The sequence below is a fragment of the Scomber scombrus genome, chromosome 12 (assembly GCF_963691925.1).
Source record: "Scomber scombrus chromosome 12, fScoSco1.1, whole genome shotgun sequence".
Classification (NCBI taxonomy): domain Eukaryota; kingdom Metazoa; phylum Chordata; class Actinopteri; order Scombriformes; family Scombridae; genus Scomber; species Scomber scombrus.
In genome coordinates, this window is record NC_084981.1 from 13,604,983 (window position 1) to 13,618,915 (window position 13,933).

The 13,933-nt window shown below is 40.3% G+C and overlaps 2 protein-coding genes across 2 annotated transcripts; both read right to left on the reverse strand.

The window, feature by feature from the left end:
- Positions 1-3,448, reverse strand: spef1 (sperm flagellar 1). The gene is made up of 7 exons (XM_062430872.1): positions 3,331-3,448; positions 3,016-3,127; positions 2,336-2,483; positions 2,124-2,169; positions 1,030-1,114; positions 843-948; positions 1-114 (listed from the first exon to the last, which is right to left on the reverse strand). The coding sequence occupies exons 1-7, from the start codon at positions 3,437-3,439 to the stop codon at positions 1-3; spliced, it is 720 nt and encodes a 239-aa protein (XP_062286856.1). The 5' UTR covers positions 3,440-3,448.
- A 194-nt stretch (positions 3,449-3,642) lies between these two features.
- Positions 3,643-12,596, reverse strand: adam8a (ADAM metallopeptidase domain 8a). Its single transcript, XM_062430508.1, has 25 exons — positions 12,569-12,596; positions 12,350-12,459; positions 12,181-12,254; positions 11,989-12,067; positions 10,781-10,857; positions 10,182-10,413; positions 9,590-9,667; positions 9,394-9,462; positions 8,539-8,708; positions 8,372-8,453; positions 8,121-8,263; positions 7,826-8,003; positions 7,657-7,746; positions 7,295-7,490; positions 7,115-7,196; positions 6,841-7,018; positions 6,645-6,731; positions 6,478-6,562; positions 6,013-6,121; positions 5,701-5,899; positions 5,325-5,372; positions 5,180-5,236; positions 5,047-5,097; positions 4,862-4,942; positions 3,643-4,515 (listed from the first exon to the last, which is right to left on the reverse strand). Exons 2-25 carry the CDS (start codon positions 12,419-12,421, stop codon positions 4,471-4,473), a joined length of 2,562 nt encoding a protein of 853 aa, XP_062286492.1. The 5' UTR covers positions 12,422-12,459; positions 12,569-12,596; the 3' UTR covers positions 3,643-4,470.
- Positions 12,597-13,933: the final 1,337 nt, after the last annotated feature.

Consider the following 13,933-nt stretch of genomic DNA (forward strand, 5'->3'; position numbering starts at 1 on the left):
TCAGTGTGTTTGTCCTTTGGCTTTGTATGTGTCCAGATGCTGCGTCAGGTCCTCAATGCGCATATCCTTCAAGTGAACGAGATGCTCTAACCTGTTGACTTTCATCTGGAGGATCTTTACACCGACCCACACACACCCACCCACCCACACACACACACACACACACACACACACACACACACACACACACACACACACACACACACACACACACACACACACACACACACACACACACACACACACACACACAGGGAGAAGGATGTGGTAAAAGAAGAGTAGGTACATTTCTGAAACTGTGAATGATGTCAGTGATTCAAAAAAAAGTCCTAAAGAGTCAAAAGGAAATGTCGCACATTACAATGTGCACATTATTATTCTTAACCTGCACATGTGGCAACAGACGGGAAAGAGAGAAAGAAAAAAGGAGTTATATCCGCTGATCTGATACTGACTCACTGACCACTGCTGACAGAGCGTGTGGCGCATATGTATCACACTCACACTCACTCTCTCACACACACACACACACACACACACACACACACATGCTCACACCACAAACACACACACAAGCTCACACACACAAGCTCACACACACACACACACACACACACACACACACACACACACACACACACACACACACACACACACACTCACACACACACACACACATCTGTACATCTGTAAAATTACAGCTGGTGTCTGTATGACATCGTTCTTCCCCTACTGGGCATCAAAACGGGAAGAGAAATCTGTTTGCAGAAGTTCTGCCGGTCAGCAGTGTGAGTTTCCTGGATTGAGGGTGCGTGTGTCTGTGTGTGTGCGTGTGTGTGTACCTCCACTGTCTCCTGCAAAGACATCACAGCTTGCTCCTTTTCTTGCAGGATTAGTCGTAAAGTAGGGTCCATGTCTGAGTATGTCGGCATCGTGTACAGCGGTTTTCTGACCAAAGAGAGAATGTTATTAAGACTGCAGCTGATTCATTTGATTCCATTTCAACTTTATGTTTTGAGGAGGTCTTACCCATTTTTCAGTCTAGTCTTTTCTTCTTTTTTTATTGCTTCTCCTGCCATTTGAACCAGATGTTTCGCTTCAGTCTGATGAATTTCTGAAGACAACAAAACCAGACTATGAAATTTCCCCAACAATAATATGAACCTATCACAGTGACTGAAAAGTCTGCTGTTGTTGGAAGCCTTCACGGACTCATCCAACAAATCTTGTGAACACAAATCTTACAGGCGATGAGAATAAGCAGAAAGAGGGAGGAAAAAGACAAGTAAGATTAGATTAGAAGATGGAGAAAGAGAGGCCTTGAGGTCTAGCAGTGCTGAGCAAAGGCCAGTGATAAGGGCCATCTGGTGATGTTGGGGGCTGATATGAGGACCTGAGTTGTGTGTCTGATAGCGGATGGGCTGTAGGTGGAAGAGGAAGGAACAGAGGGTGGAGGTGCTGGTCTGAGGTCAGCTTTAGAAGACTGTTTCAGGGACAGATGAGGTGTGGAAAATGAAAGAGAGACATGTCACCCTCTCACTCTGTAAAGGTCGTGGCATCCTTTAGTCAGTTCTGTTGGTATGTTTGTGTCTGTGTGTGGTAGTCGCTATCTCTGGGACAGATTAGCATTAACCTGGAGTTGTGAGCGGAGCACAAATGCTTACAAGACAAGCAGAGAAGTCAGGGGAACATAAATTCAGAGACAAAATTGGCCTTCACAGCAATAACTCAAACACAATAACCAGCTCAGTGCCTTTTGAATATGCTGGGTTTGAGTGAGCTGATCAGTGTCATTAAAAAAGTCTAAATTTACACCCACTTCCCTCCCTGTGCTAAAAAAAAATTAAAATTCACACTATGCAGTTTGGATCAGGGTCAGACTGAGTGTGTCAGCAAATACAATCCACAATTGACACTAACAAATGGATATTCTGCACAAGGAGTATATGTCACAATACAGTCATCACTTACTTATTAATTCAGCAGTCTCAATTTGTGAAATCCTGAACTCAGAACTTATTATAACTGTCTGAGGAAAATGTTTGCAAGACAATTATTACTAATGTGTGGAGTAAAAGTGCATTTGGGTTTCTGTGAATATAATAACATAAAAGCTACTCCACCTGTGTGATGTTTCGCTTGGTTCCTGGTGTCATAATATTCCAAAATCTGGTTCAAAAAGGGAAAAAAATGTTTTAAAGAGTGGTAATATTTCATGCAGCAGTGCTTTGTTCACATATACAGAGGAAAGTTTTGTGAAAAAAGAGAGCTAAAAAGATTTTTTTAAAAGTAACCTGTACAGAGTCCAAACACACACATGCACAAATATACACACCAGTATATTGTCTGCGGTGTGCTCCAGTTTCTTGTCTATCTTCTCCCTGAGGGCGCTCAGCACAGGCTCGATCACTCCTGCAGTGCTCAGTGCAATCTTCTTCACCGTCTCCTCAGGCATCTGAAAGTTCAGCTTGGAAAACACCTTCCTGTCCTCAAGAAAAAAATAATATAAAATAAAATAAAAACAAACACATACACAGCTGTTTCTAATTTACCAAAGGAGTCACAAAAGGAACAACAGATTGAAAGTGATTTAACTGATGATGCACGATGATGATGAACATCACAGGGGCCATTATGTTTAAGAGTCATAACATCTGTGTCTGGCTTCGTGCCATATCCAGGGAGAGGTTTGACTGAGTGTGTTTGGAGTGGTTTTCACAGTCTGATGCAAAGGCCCATTGTGGTGCTCAACAAAAGTTCAACCTATGCCCCCTCTCTGTGTCAGCGTTTAAGAGCAAAATTTAATTGAAAATGTGAAACTCTCTGGTCATGACTGCCATTTGGATTATGAGATATAACTTTTTGTGTGTGTGTGCGTGTGTTGTACTTTTTCCAGCTGAGGAGTTACATTTTTGTTGCTTTTTTAAAATTCATTAATTTTGTTATTTTAATGCTACCACTGTCTGTCCTATTTGCAGCACATGCAGTTTGAATAAACAAAGATAAATGTATTGCCTGTTGAGAAGGTTCCAGTTACTGAGCTTCTGCTGTGTGGAGTTTGCAGGGATGTAGTTGTGCAGGTCGACAAGCTTTGGGAAGAAATGTCTTACAACTTCAGCAGCCATCACTGCAGAGGGGTGAGCAGAGAGGCAGAGTCAGTCCACAGGCAAGCAAACAAATAGATATATGAGCTGCTAAACTTCTTAAAACAACCAAAAACAAGATGATTGTAGCTGGAGATACGCTAAAAGTAGGTTAGCTCATTTTTCCTCCTACTGTCTGCATGTTTTAACCCCTCTGCGGACTGCTGGCCTAACCTAAGACATCTACCTCCGTCGCTGAAGTCTCTTGTGATGTGTCTTTTGGGCCGGGACAAAGGTATTTTATCAATCCATGCGTACAATTCCTGCAGTTCTTCTTCACTCAGTTCTCGATCCATTATTCACAACGCGACATCTGTTTCCGAGCAGTTTGTAAAGATACAAACTGTTGGCAGAGCTAGCTTACTAGCTTTTCCGGACCACAGGTTGTTTAAGGCGTTGCTAGGCAACCGGTTGTTACTTATGGCAACACTAGAGTGCCTATGCAACACACACTATGAGTCTGTGTAAAAAGAAAAAAGAAAAAACAACAACGTTTATTGATGTTTGGGTTTTATTTTAAGCACAATTTCATACAGATAAAGACATAAAGACATTCTTAATAAATATTCAAATGATTTTTCAGTTCAAAGTCCTCATTGTAAGGAAAAAACACAATCATTGGCATTATGAGGAAAGGGCAGTGACATATCTGCTGTATAACAAATGCTATATAAAAATCCCTTGAATAATTACAATCAATGTGCATTTAGTCAACACAAATCAGCAGAAACATTTTCATACACAGTCCCACAAAGTCAAGCATACTTTACTACAAAAAGGTTCAAGGCAAATCCATTCGTTTTGTTTTATGTCCTTAATACAAAAAATCTGAAAAAGTGCCCATGTTAGTGCCACATCTTAAAATCTCTTAACAAATACATTATCTCTTAGAAAAGCAGTACCAAAAATCATGTGCGGGAATGGTAGCAGTTAGTAAAACAGTTACAGCATCAATAGTGCAATTGCTCCATAAAGTGTTCACATATCCCAGGTTCAAGGCAGACACATTTCCCTTAAAAACACATCATCATGGCAGCATAGCCATTTGTCATTTAAAGCACAGAAGCTGAATCTGTCAATCACAACTTCAGGTTTTCATAAACTTCCTGAAGGCATGCAAAAGCAAGACACAGATGGCGGTAATCCTCGGGGAGGCCACAATTAACAGAAAAGCTTTGTCAATTATTGTTGCTGATCCTTCAGTGGATCTTGTTCCCCTCTAATACAGACGGACGTCTCCTGAGAGGATTTCATAGGTGGGACAACAAAAACAGTGTCCCCTGTCAGAGGATCTCAGTGTTTACTCCAGGCTGAATTAGTCCCTCAGTCATCTGGGCCTGCTGGGTGGCATCAGGACAGCTCTCCCTGCAAGCTATAAAAACAAATACTATTAGCAAACATACTATGGATGAGCTTCACTCATCACTGCAATTTTCTCATGTGTAGATTATTTCTCTGTCCACTCACTTTTGTATACTGAGGCTACAAGTTAATTCAGTGGTGGCCAGGAAAAGTTTATGTGTTTACTAACTAACTAACACTGAGCCACAGCTTGCTCATTACACCGCTATGTCGGAGCAATGCCCAAAACCACACGTCTTTGTGAACGTGAATTCCTTGGCTAATGTTACGAATGTTTGATTGCCAACCGCTAAGATTGGACGATTTAGGAAAGTCCGGTTGACTCTTGCTGCTGTCTGAATACAGTACGTACGTACCAGCTGAGTGTGCGGCAGTGCAGACTGGCCTGTAGAGGGCTTCGGCTTCACCGGAGGCATCGGAGGTTTTGGCTTCATGACCTAGAAAGCAGATTTCACATTTTTTACAGAAGTAGCGATGGCAAAAACAGTAAAATAAGAAAAACTGTGGCTACCCTAACTAAGTGACTTGTAATGTGACTTACTGATTTGGTTGTAAGTGGTGGTAGAGGTCTGGATGGAGGTAGTGACTTCGCCTGACAAAAAAGAAAACACAATATAATTAATACATCATACATACAGCAAACAAATATTACCTAAATCTGTACACATTTTTACCTCAGTGTAAACTGGCTTGCTTGGAACAGTTGGTGGTTGCATTGGCGGCCTTACAACCTACAGAAAAACATTGTTGACTCGTTGAAATCAAGTAGAAATGGTAATACAACATTTCAGTGTAACATTAAACTGTGTGTCAGGTTACCTGTTGGATCTTTGATGGCTGAGATACAGTTGGTACCTTTTGGGGGGGCTGTAAGGGACAAGGACAGAGATGAGTGAAAGCAAAAGCTTGATTAGTCAAGGATTTCTGGATTTAATTAAAATTGTGAGTTTTAGAAAAGCACTGCTGGAGCTCACTGGGACATTACAGCAGCTGCTCTCTATTTAGCTGGAATTTCAACCTTTACCCCTTGGTCTTACAAAATAAATCACACTAACAATCATAATGCTTTTATTACAGATATAACCTGCTACAGATGAAATTATCATGTCTAATGTAGAAAAAAGAACTCAGGTGCTCTGGTGCTGAAGCTGTTAGGTCAGTAATAGATTAGTAATAGATCAAAATGCATATTCACCTCTGGGGCTGTTCTGCTGGGCTTGAATCCTCCGGTAGATGGTCTGACAGCAGAAGAGGACACAGGTTTATAGGCCTGAGTGGCTGAAGACTCCACAAATATAGGCCGGCTGATAGTTTTGGATCCAAGACGAGGGCTGCCTCGTGCATTGCCTGACTGAAACAATGGGTTGGACTGTCCTGAGGTAGATTGAGAGCATCTGTAAAGAAATACACACAAAAGCTAGATTTAAAGACGGGCTAGATAAAGAGCTTTGTCTGTACACCTTCATGTCTTTAATGTCATTTGTACAAATATAACTTCTTTCTGTACCTCTTTGCAGGTTGTTTTTTTCTGATGCAGCACATTAAACTTCCAATAATAACCACCGACAGCAGGAGTAAGCTGACAGCCAATGACACAATAAACACTGGACCTGCTCCTGCACACACAAACACACACATCGATTGCAACCATATCCTTTTATTGCTGAAGGGCAAGCATGTAACAGCATACATCAAATTGACTGTAACGTCATTACTGTATTTGTACGGCCTAACGGGGGAATTCCATTAAATCAGTGTCTGTTTGTGTTCACCAGAACAGAGCGTAATTGTTTGAGAGTCCATGAGAAATCTATTCCAAGTCTTGGTGAAGAAAACAGAGCACAAGAGGAACAGACACTAGCAGTCACGTGTAAATCATGGCCATTAAAGGGTCAAGCATATAAACAGGCGCACACAGAGACTGACTATCACTGCTTACATGTGAAGATATTGACAATCAAGTGTACTGTACCTTCAGATAGCTCTGACTGCTTCACATCACAGAAAGGCGGTGCCCAGCCCGGCTCACAGTGACACTCACTCTTATGGTTACAAACCTGGCGGAGATAACTCACAGTCAGCTATGTTATCTTTGCTATTCAGTGCACTGAAGTTTTGGGAAGAAGACAGATTTTTTACCCCACGGTTGTTGCATTTGGCAGAGCAGTCATTCGTTCCATAGTCTTTTATGTTCTTAATTTCCTCACACCGTTGATTGTAGCATACCTGACAGATAGACAAACACATCATGAGGACAGTGACACAGTGCAGATTTTGAGTCTGTGGTGGTTTTGTTGATGCTACCGGTCAGCAGCAACTTGGACAGTTTTCTTACCATGTTATTGCCACACAATGTACCGGTAGGCACCTTGCCAAAGTCTGCAGGGTAGTTGTCTTCAGGCTTCATCGTTGCTTCATTGCAGATTTCATTTCCTAATCTGTAGAAGGATTTACTGGATGTCACAGGGAACTCCCAGCCTCCAGAGCAGTAAAGCGTCCCGCATAATTGATCTCTGCAACCAAACACCACAAAAAAATGATTCCCAAAAACCAAAAATACCCCACAGTTAATATGTGCTATTATAGTGCTGTTCCATTTAACAACATACTGGAATGAACATCTTCGCTGAAACAGGGTCTTTTTGCAGCCTCCGTATTGGTAGAAACAGGTATCTGTAGCAACTTTAGCATCTTAAAGAGAATCATATGAAAAACACAAAATTGGAGTCTTGATGTGGCAGAATTAAAGTGATGAGCTGAGAGCGAAGTGTAATTTGATGGTGTTCTACCTGGTCCCCAAAGTCTCTTGCAGTGTTGCTGCCGTGACGGACACTCTCCATTGTAGCAGTATCCTTTCCCATGGTTGCAGGGCAGGCCATTTTGGGTATAGGAATCAGTAGGACAGGAGGCGGAGAGTCCGGTGCAGTATTCTGCCAGGTCACAGTCTCCTGCCTCTGGTCTGCAGATGCTGCCTGTCAGTTTCAGCTGCAGAGTGAAACGAAACACAGATGGTGGTGTACCAACTACTGAAATACGTCCACTAACGCATAAGCTGCCAGACGGCACAGTTAGACTGTGTCTAGCTATGGTAACACAATTAGTGTCAGTGTGACTTCACTCATCTAGAGAGCACAGAGTGAGTGTCGCTTACTTGGCAGTTGTGGCAGCATTCGCCCTCTGCGCACTGAGCTCCTGTATTAAGTTTGCAGGTAGTTGCGTTGCAGCAGGGATTCTTGCATTCCTAGGAGGCAGACAGAGTTCAGAATATTATGATCAGGTCTCCTTTGCGTTACATATGTGTTTGTTTGAGTGTGGCATACCTCCACAGTGCCACAGTCACAATCTTCTCCAGGCTCCAGGAAGGCATTTCCACACACTGGCCCTCCGTGGATGCGATTAGTGGAGGGCGTATCCAGCAGACAGGCAGGGTTGACCTCCTCCAGGAATCTGCTGAGCTGCTCCTGACTACAGCTGCTGAACTGCTCCGGAAACACAATTCTAAAAGAATAGTTAGAAAAAATAAGAAAATATAAAGTAAATATAAATTTGTTTTACTTTTGGTTTAAGAGTAGTACATTTGGTGTAGTTTCGGTGCAGAGGAGAAACTGAACTTACCCAACACTCTCAGCCATGATGCAGCCTTTCTTCGATTTTGACAAGCCACAGACACAATTTTCGGTATCATGGGACAAGCCAAGGTTATGACCCATCTCGTGGGCTATAGTAGATGCCACTCCTATTGCATTATTGTTATGATCCTGTATGTGCAATAGACAAAAGCGGAGTAAAGTAAAACTGAAATGGATATTACAGAGTGCAAGAAATGTTACATTTATACCTTTTGTTAAACAAAAAAATGTACCAACCTCATTGACCGCTCCAGAGCTAGAGGTGCACATTGCCTTTGTGTTTGCTAGGCCGACAGTGGGGCCATCAAAATTTACACCTCTGAATGAAGAAAAGACAAAGTGTTTAGACACCAGCTCTAACACATCTTGACATTGTTCTTTTTAGTGGGGTTGCAGCGTCTTACGTTATGAACTGTGCATTGTCGTGTTTGGTCCTCGGTAGCAACGTCTTCTGACGCCACACCAGGAAGTTGTTGAGGGTTACCTCAGGATCACTGCTGACCTGAATCTGATCTTTGTATGACCAGATATCCAGACCAACCAGCATCACACGAACACCCATGGGGCGATACAGCTGGAATAGAGCAGGGGGGAGAACTGTTAGCACCAAGTCCAACTGAAAATCCACCCCTTAACCCTTACGAATTATCAGGTAAATAGTTTTAAAGGATTTCTGAAGTGAGTCACATATGTAATGCTACTGCAAAACCAAAGATGTAAAGCTGTCACAGGGAACCACTGTTAGGTGCTATCTAATGATGCATTCATGTTTGCCCTACTCTCTCAGAGTATGCAAGGAGGATAGTGTGATATGTGTGAAAATGTTCAGCCAAAGTGTGAAGATTCACACTTAAAGTTACATTTTCACAGTGAGAGAACTTTTCTTTTCTACTTTTATTGCTCAGATTCCACTCAGTAAAGAGCAGATAGTATCAGAGCAGATTTCCTGCATTTCTGTAATCCACAGTGAAAAACTGTTCAAGTGCCTGACACGTGCATGTGCTGCACTGTGGCAAAAATGTATGCCTTTTTTTGCAGCCAATAAAAATATATTAGATTACTAAATTACTGGTAAAAATAGATGGCATGCTTTATTAATCTAGAAAGAAAAATTGCATAAAATTACACTGTGATGAACATTAGATTGCCCGTATTTTACGGTCTTGGCTGTTTCGGGCTTTGGGAGGGTTTTTTATAATGTGTTTTCAAGATTGGTAGATTTTAGAGCATAAATGGGTCAACAGAGAAACAAAAAGTACCTTGTCAACATGGTTTGCTACTTCAAGCACTCTGCTCTCTATTGTCTCCTTGAAGTGAAACTTCTTATACTGGAAAGAAATTATTGTTCATATTAGTAATACAATCAACAACAACATTACAACTCTTAAAGGGCAAATGTATGACTGATACAAAAACTACTGTTGACAGGCTAGAAAAAAGAAAAGAGAAACAAACCTCTGTGTTGTCAACCACTACGACCAGTTCCACTGTCCTGGATTTTCTTTTGTGGTCTTTGGTCTGGGCTCTGCTTTTCTGAATCACACACAAAGTGGAAGTTACTTACAACAGTGAATGTGAATGTGTATGAATATGTGCCTGTTATGGTTAAGGAAGCATTGATTTGATAATCTACAGAGTTTCAATGGAGAGTTTTAGAGTTTCATAGTCCAGATGTTTTCAGAGCACGGGTGACAACAAAATGAGTATCATGATCCTCCTACAAATATATTTTCTTGAAAAAGTGATTTTATCTAATAAAATATGCAGTACATCAGCATATACTAAAATGAACCTATTATGTTGCTCTGTCTCATTACTTGGTGTTTTGTTCATTTTTTTCTTCTTTTGCTCACCGGTTTGATTGGTAGTTAATATCTGTGTTTTACACTCACTGCCTTCCTGTTTTTTAATTTTTTTTTGTGTGTAAAACAATCAAATTTAAGAATATAACAGAAAATCCTGGATATCAGCAGTCTCAGTCCACAGATATTAGATGTGGGCTTGAAAACCTGGTGTAGATCTGTGTCAGTCCACATTGTGTCTTTACCAGACTGCTGAGCTGGAACAGTCCAGAGGGACGAGCTCCATGGTCGTAGAAAGTGGTTGTGTTTCCATGGGAACAGGAGCTCCTCTTCCTCCTCAGGTGTTTGTAATTGTAAACAGCATGTAGACCCTCCTCACTTTGAGCTCCAGAGCTCCTTTTGTGGGTCTGCTGTACAGCTCCTGTCCCATTCAGAGGTTCGATGAGGTACGTTTGGTCCTGGAGGCGCACAAACCCCCTGCAGTGCAGAACAGGAACTTTAGAAGAGTGCTCACTAAGAGAGTTTTCTTTTGCTCAAACAGACCTCAGTTTAATTTATCAGAAGACACTGATACACATAAAATTGTTTTTACTGCAGGTAGAAGGCAGCTTTAATCTGAGAATTGTGCTTTATTTTGTTGATTAGATTTTCAGAGTGAGACATGCAGCCTTAATGGTTGTTGTGATGGAGGAAATGGATGCTGAGGGACTGATCCTCTCTTTGGATTGGGCATGCTGGTCATGAGTCACAGCAGCACAAATGAGTTCAATTAGGTTTGTCACTCAGTTTAGGGACACGATTACCTACCTGTAATTAGTAATACATGATGAAAAAAAAGACTCACTTTATCCCTGAGCAGAGTTCCACACTGACGGAGGAGTCCTCCACTCCCACAATGTGTCCATGGTAGTAGCAGTGACCCTGAACAAATTAACAGGAAATTGACTGTGTGAGTGATTTTAACTCATATACTGTTTTTGTCCATTGACAAATATCTCAAGCACAGAGAAAAATGTAGCCTGATTAGAAGAAGAAACATTATGTGTCATGAAAGGCACTTGCCCTTATATATCCGGTATGACCGTGTGAGGACACAAATGTGGACATTTGTGATTGAGAAATTTAGGTTTAGGCCATGACATCAAATATTTAGAAATAGGGCGGAAACAGTGACATTTATTGCTTAAAAATGTCCTTACCTTTACTTTTTTTTTAAAAAAGCATATGATGTACAGGTAGAAGACTGGGATCTGTAGCAATTAATCTGAATGATTGCTGATTACATATTAATTTCATTACTTCTGCATATTTTTATTTGAGTTGTATGGCCTTTAAAAACTCGAATAGCAAGAACATTTATAAATATTGTTTTGTTTTGTTCTGGTTTTGTCAGATTTGCCTTTTACGAATCCTGTTCAGTTATTAAACAGTTTGGAGCTGTGACTGTGATGTTAAACTGATGGCAAAATGATCACAGCATCTTTTTTCTTTTCTTTTTTTAATGTTTCTTTTACAAAACTGCTTTTGCAGAAAGAAGCTGTAGCAGAAACCACTGAAACTGAGTGTAGATGATGGCACAGGATATCCTGTATGTAAGGCCTATGTGGTAAGATAATTAATTGGTAGCATATATCAACCTGGTTTCCAACCTCTGAATCACCACCAACATATCTGATTTCTTTGGCTATTCAAGCAGAAGTATAGATTTAATTCAGTCTGATTATCAAATGAATTATACATAATAGGGTCCAAATGATTTGTGGACCTTACTGTACATACTCAAAAAATTCACAGTTAAGTGTGCAATGACAACAAAGTTAAATACATTTAATGCCTTCAGACATTTGCACCTAATCAAATAAAAACACATTTATGAAACATATGAGAGGATGTTTGTAATCTGTAAATGATCAAACATTTAAAACGGATAGTCTGATTTTTAACAAAGCAGATATCTGCTTCTGACTCAGCTAACACAAAGATACAGTATGTAATAATGCAAGTTTTCTTAATGTTAGTGAGACAGTAGAAAAAGAAAGCAAAGCTGCATACCTGAAGATCTGGAATTGTTGTGATTTGGGCGCCCTGCTCTGAGTAGTGTGTCACAGCAAAGTTTTTCCCAATAAGATCCCTAAAAATATAAGCGTTTTATTTAAACAGGCAGTTCAAGGAAAAAAAATACAATAAGGATATCAAAAAGACAATACTTAAAAAACCCAAATACACATATTAGGATTCTCTCACTTGTTTCTTTCCAGGTGCAGTGTGTGGTTTTGTCCTACGATCGTCAAAGAGTACTGGAGTACATCGGGGTATGTCTACACACACAAACACACATCAGATGAGACTTAATGCTTTCTTCTAGAGGTTAAAAATGCCCCAATGACAGTTAAGTAGAGTTTGTGTGTGTTACCTGATATGTAGCAGCATTAGTAATGCGAGTGGAGTCCTTCAGCTTCTGAGGTATCACTGTTTGGTACTTCATCACATGAGGTAGAGTCCTCAAACTGCCCGCAATTACCCCTGCAAGCATCAGGACGATGTTAAGGGACAAAAGAGAGAAAGGCAGAACGAAAGACACAGACAGACAGAAAGACAAACAAAGACAAAAATAAATCAAAAATTGTCGTACCCCAGGAGGAGAAAAATATCCATATAAAATATCCAGAGTGTATCATGTTGCTCTGTCGGACGAACTATGTCATTGTGAGCTGCCTGTCTAAGAGTAATACTGAGGATCTCAAACTCTCCGCCCCTCTGCTCTAATATCTTGAAAATTACCATTTGAGGTTGAGAAACCACGAGTCACACCCGAGTCTATAAAAAGTTGAAGTTTTTTTCTTCCTAAATGCGAATTTTGTCAGCAAAACCTCAGTGATGACATCGACTATAAAAAGGTTTTAGCAGTAATTTTGCTGTTCATCGGGGAAAAAAATTAAAACAGCTGCTACAAGATAAATGTAGCATCTGGGGTCGTTTATGTTCAAATTAAAGGTTGCTACAAGTAGATATTGTAGCCATGTCTGCAACTTTTTCACCGTATCTTCATCACACTTACCACTGATTGTTACAAAGGTCAGCTATATTTATACCAACACTAATTGCATTAAATTGTGGTAAACCCCTAATTTTCTACAAAAAATTCCAGTTCTCAATATTGACCAGGCATCAGTAGATCATTGGCTTTTTGTCGCCATCTACTGGCCGAATAGTTGAATTAGTCAGACTCACACAGGCAGGGGATGTCTTTAAAATATATATTGTGTTATTTCTAGAGGTATTTTCTGTCTATAATGGTATACAATGTTGATCTGCAAATGTAGCATGTATTTACTGTGCTACTTGTGAGAGGAAAAAAATCATGTTAATTTAAAAAAAAAGATTTATTTGTATGCATTACTGCAATTGTGTGCCCAGTTAGCCTAACCTTGTCATAAAACACAGAAAAGATTATAGTTAGGATTTGTGACTGCCAGAAAACTAGGAAACCATCTGTGTGGCTAAGACATTAGATGTCAACACAGTGAAGTTGTACAATGTAAAAGATACATAATAGGCCTACAGAAATTAAAAGAGAAAAATAAATAAACAACATTTTAAAATGTGAATAAGCAGGTTTGCAAACGAATTTAAATCATCTGTCAATAATGTTATCACCAATGTTTTCAAGGGGTGAGATGTCTTTAAAGCTTTTTTGTCTGTTTTTACACAGAACTGTAAATATGATGTTTTGCCCAAAAGACGCAGCAGTTTTATGAAGTTATCATCTTCACTGATGTCAGACTCTACATGCGACCAAACTTGCCTGATGAGTCTCCAGATTAATGAAGAAATTTGAGTTCAAAAGTTACCTGAATGAGTAAATCACTCCTTATTGTGACAGTTACTTATCTGGCCAGTAGGTGGTGCCATTTTATTTGAGAACCCCCCAGATATACTACACTATTAGGTGGCGTCATCATTCTACGACGACTACAACCGAAACAGAAGACGACTC

What these genes read in the sequence shown, in the direction of transcription:
- spef1 (XM_062430872.1), bottom strand. Translation starts at nt 3,439, where the DNA reads ATGGATCGAGAACTGAGTGAAGAAGAACTGCAGGAATTGTACGCATGG. An exon ending in ACACCGCAGACAATATACTG is followed by an intron (nt 2,170 to 2,335) that starts GTGTGTATATTT and finishes TTTTTGAACCAG; the next exon opens with ATTTTGGAATATTATGACAC. An exon ending in AAGACTAGACTGAAAAATGG is followed by an intron (nt 949 to 1,029) that starts GTAAGACCTCCT and finishes CTCTTTGGTCAG; the next exon opens with AAAACCGCTGTACACGATGC.
- adam8a (XM_062430508.1), bottom strand. Translation starts at nt 12,421, where the DNA reads ATGAAGTACCAAACAGTGATACCTCAGAAGCTGAAGGACTCCACTCGC. An exon ending in CAACAATTCCAGATCTTCAG is followed by an intron (nt 10,858 to 11,988) that starts GTATGCAGCTTT and finishes TAATTTGTTCAG; the next exon opens with GGTCACTGCTACTACCATGG. An exon ending in GCTCTGGAGCGGTCAATGAG is followed by an intron (nt 8,264 to 8,371) that starts GTTGGTACATTT and finishes TTGCACATACAG; the next exon opens with GATCATAACAATAATGCAAT.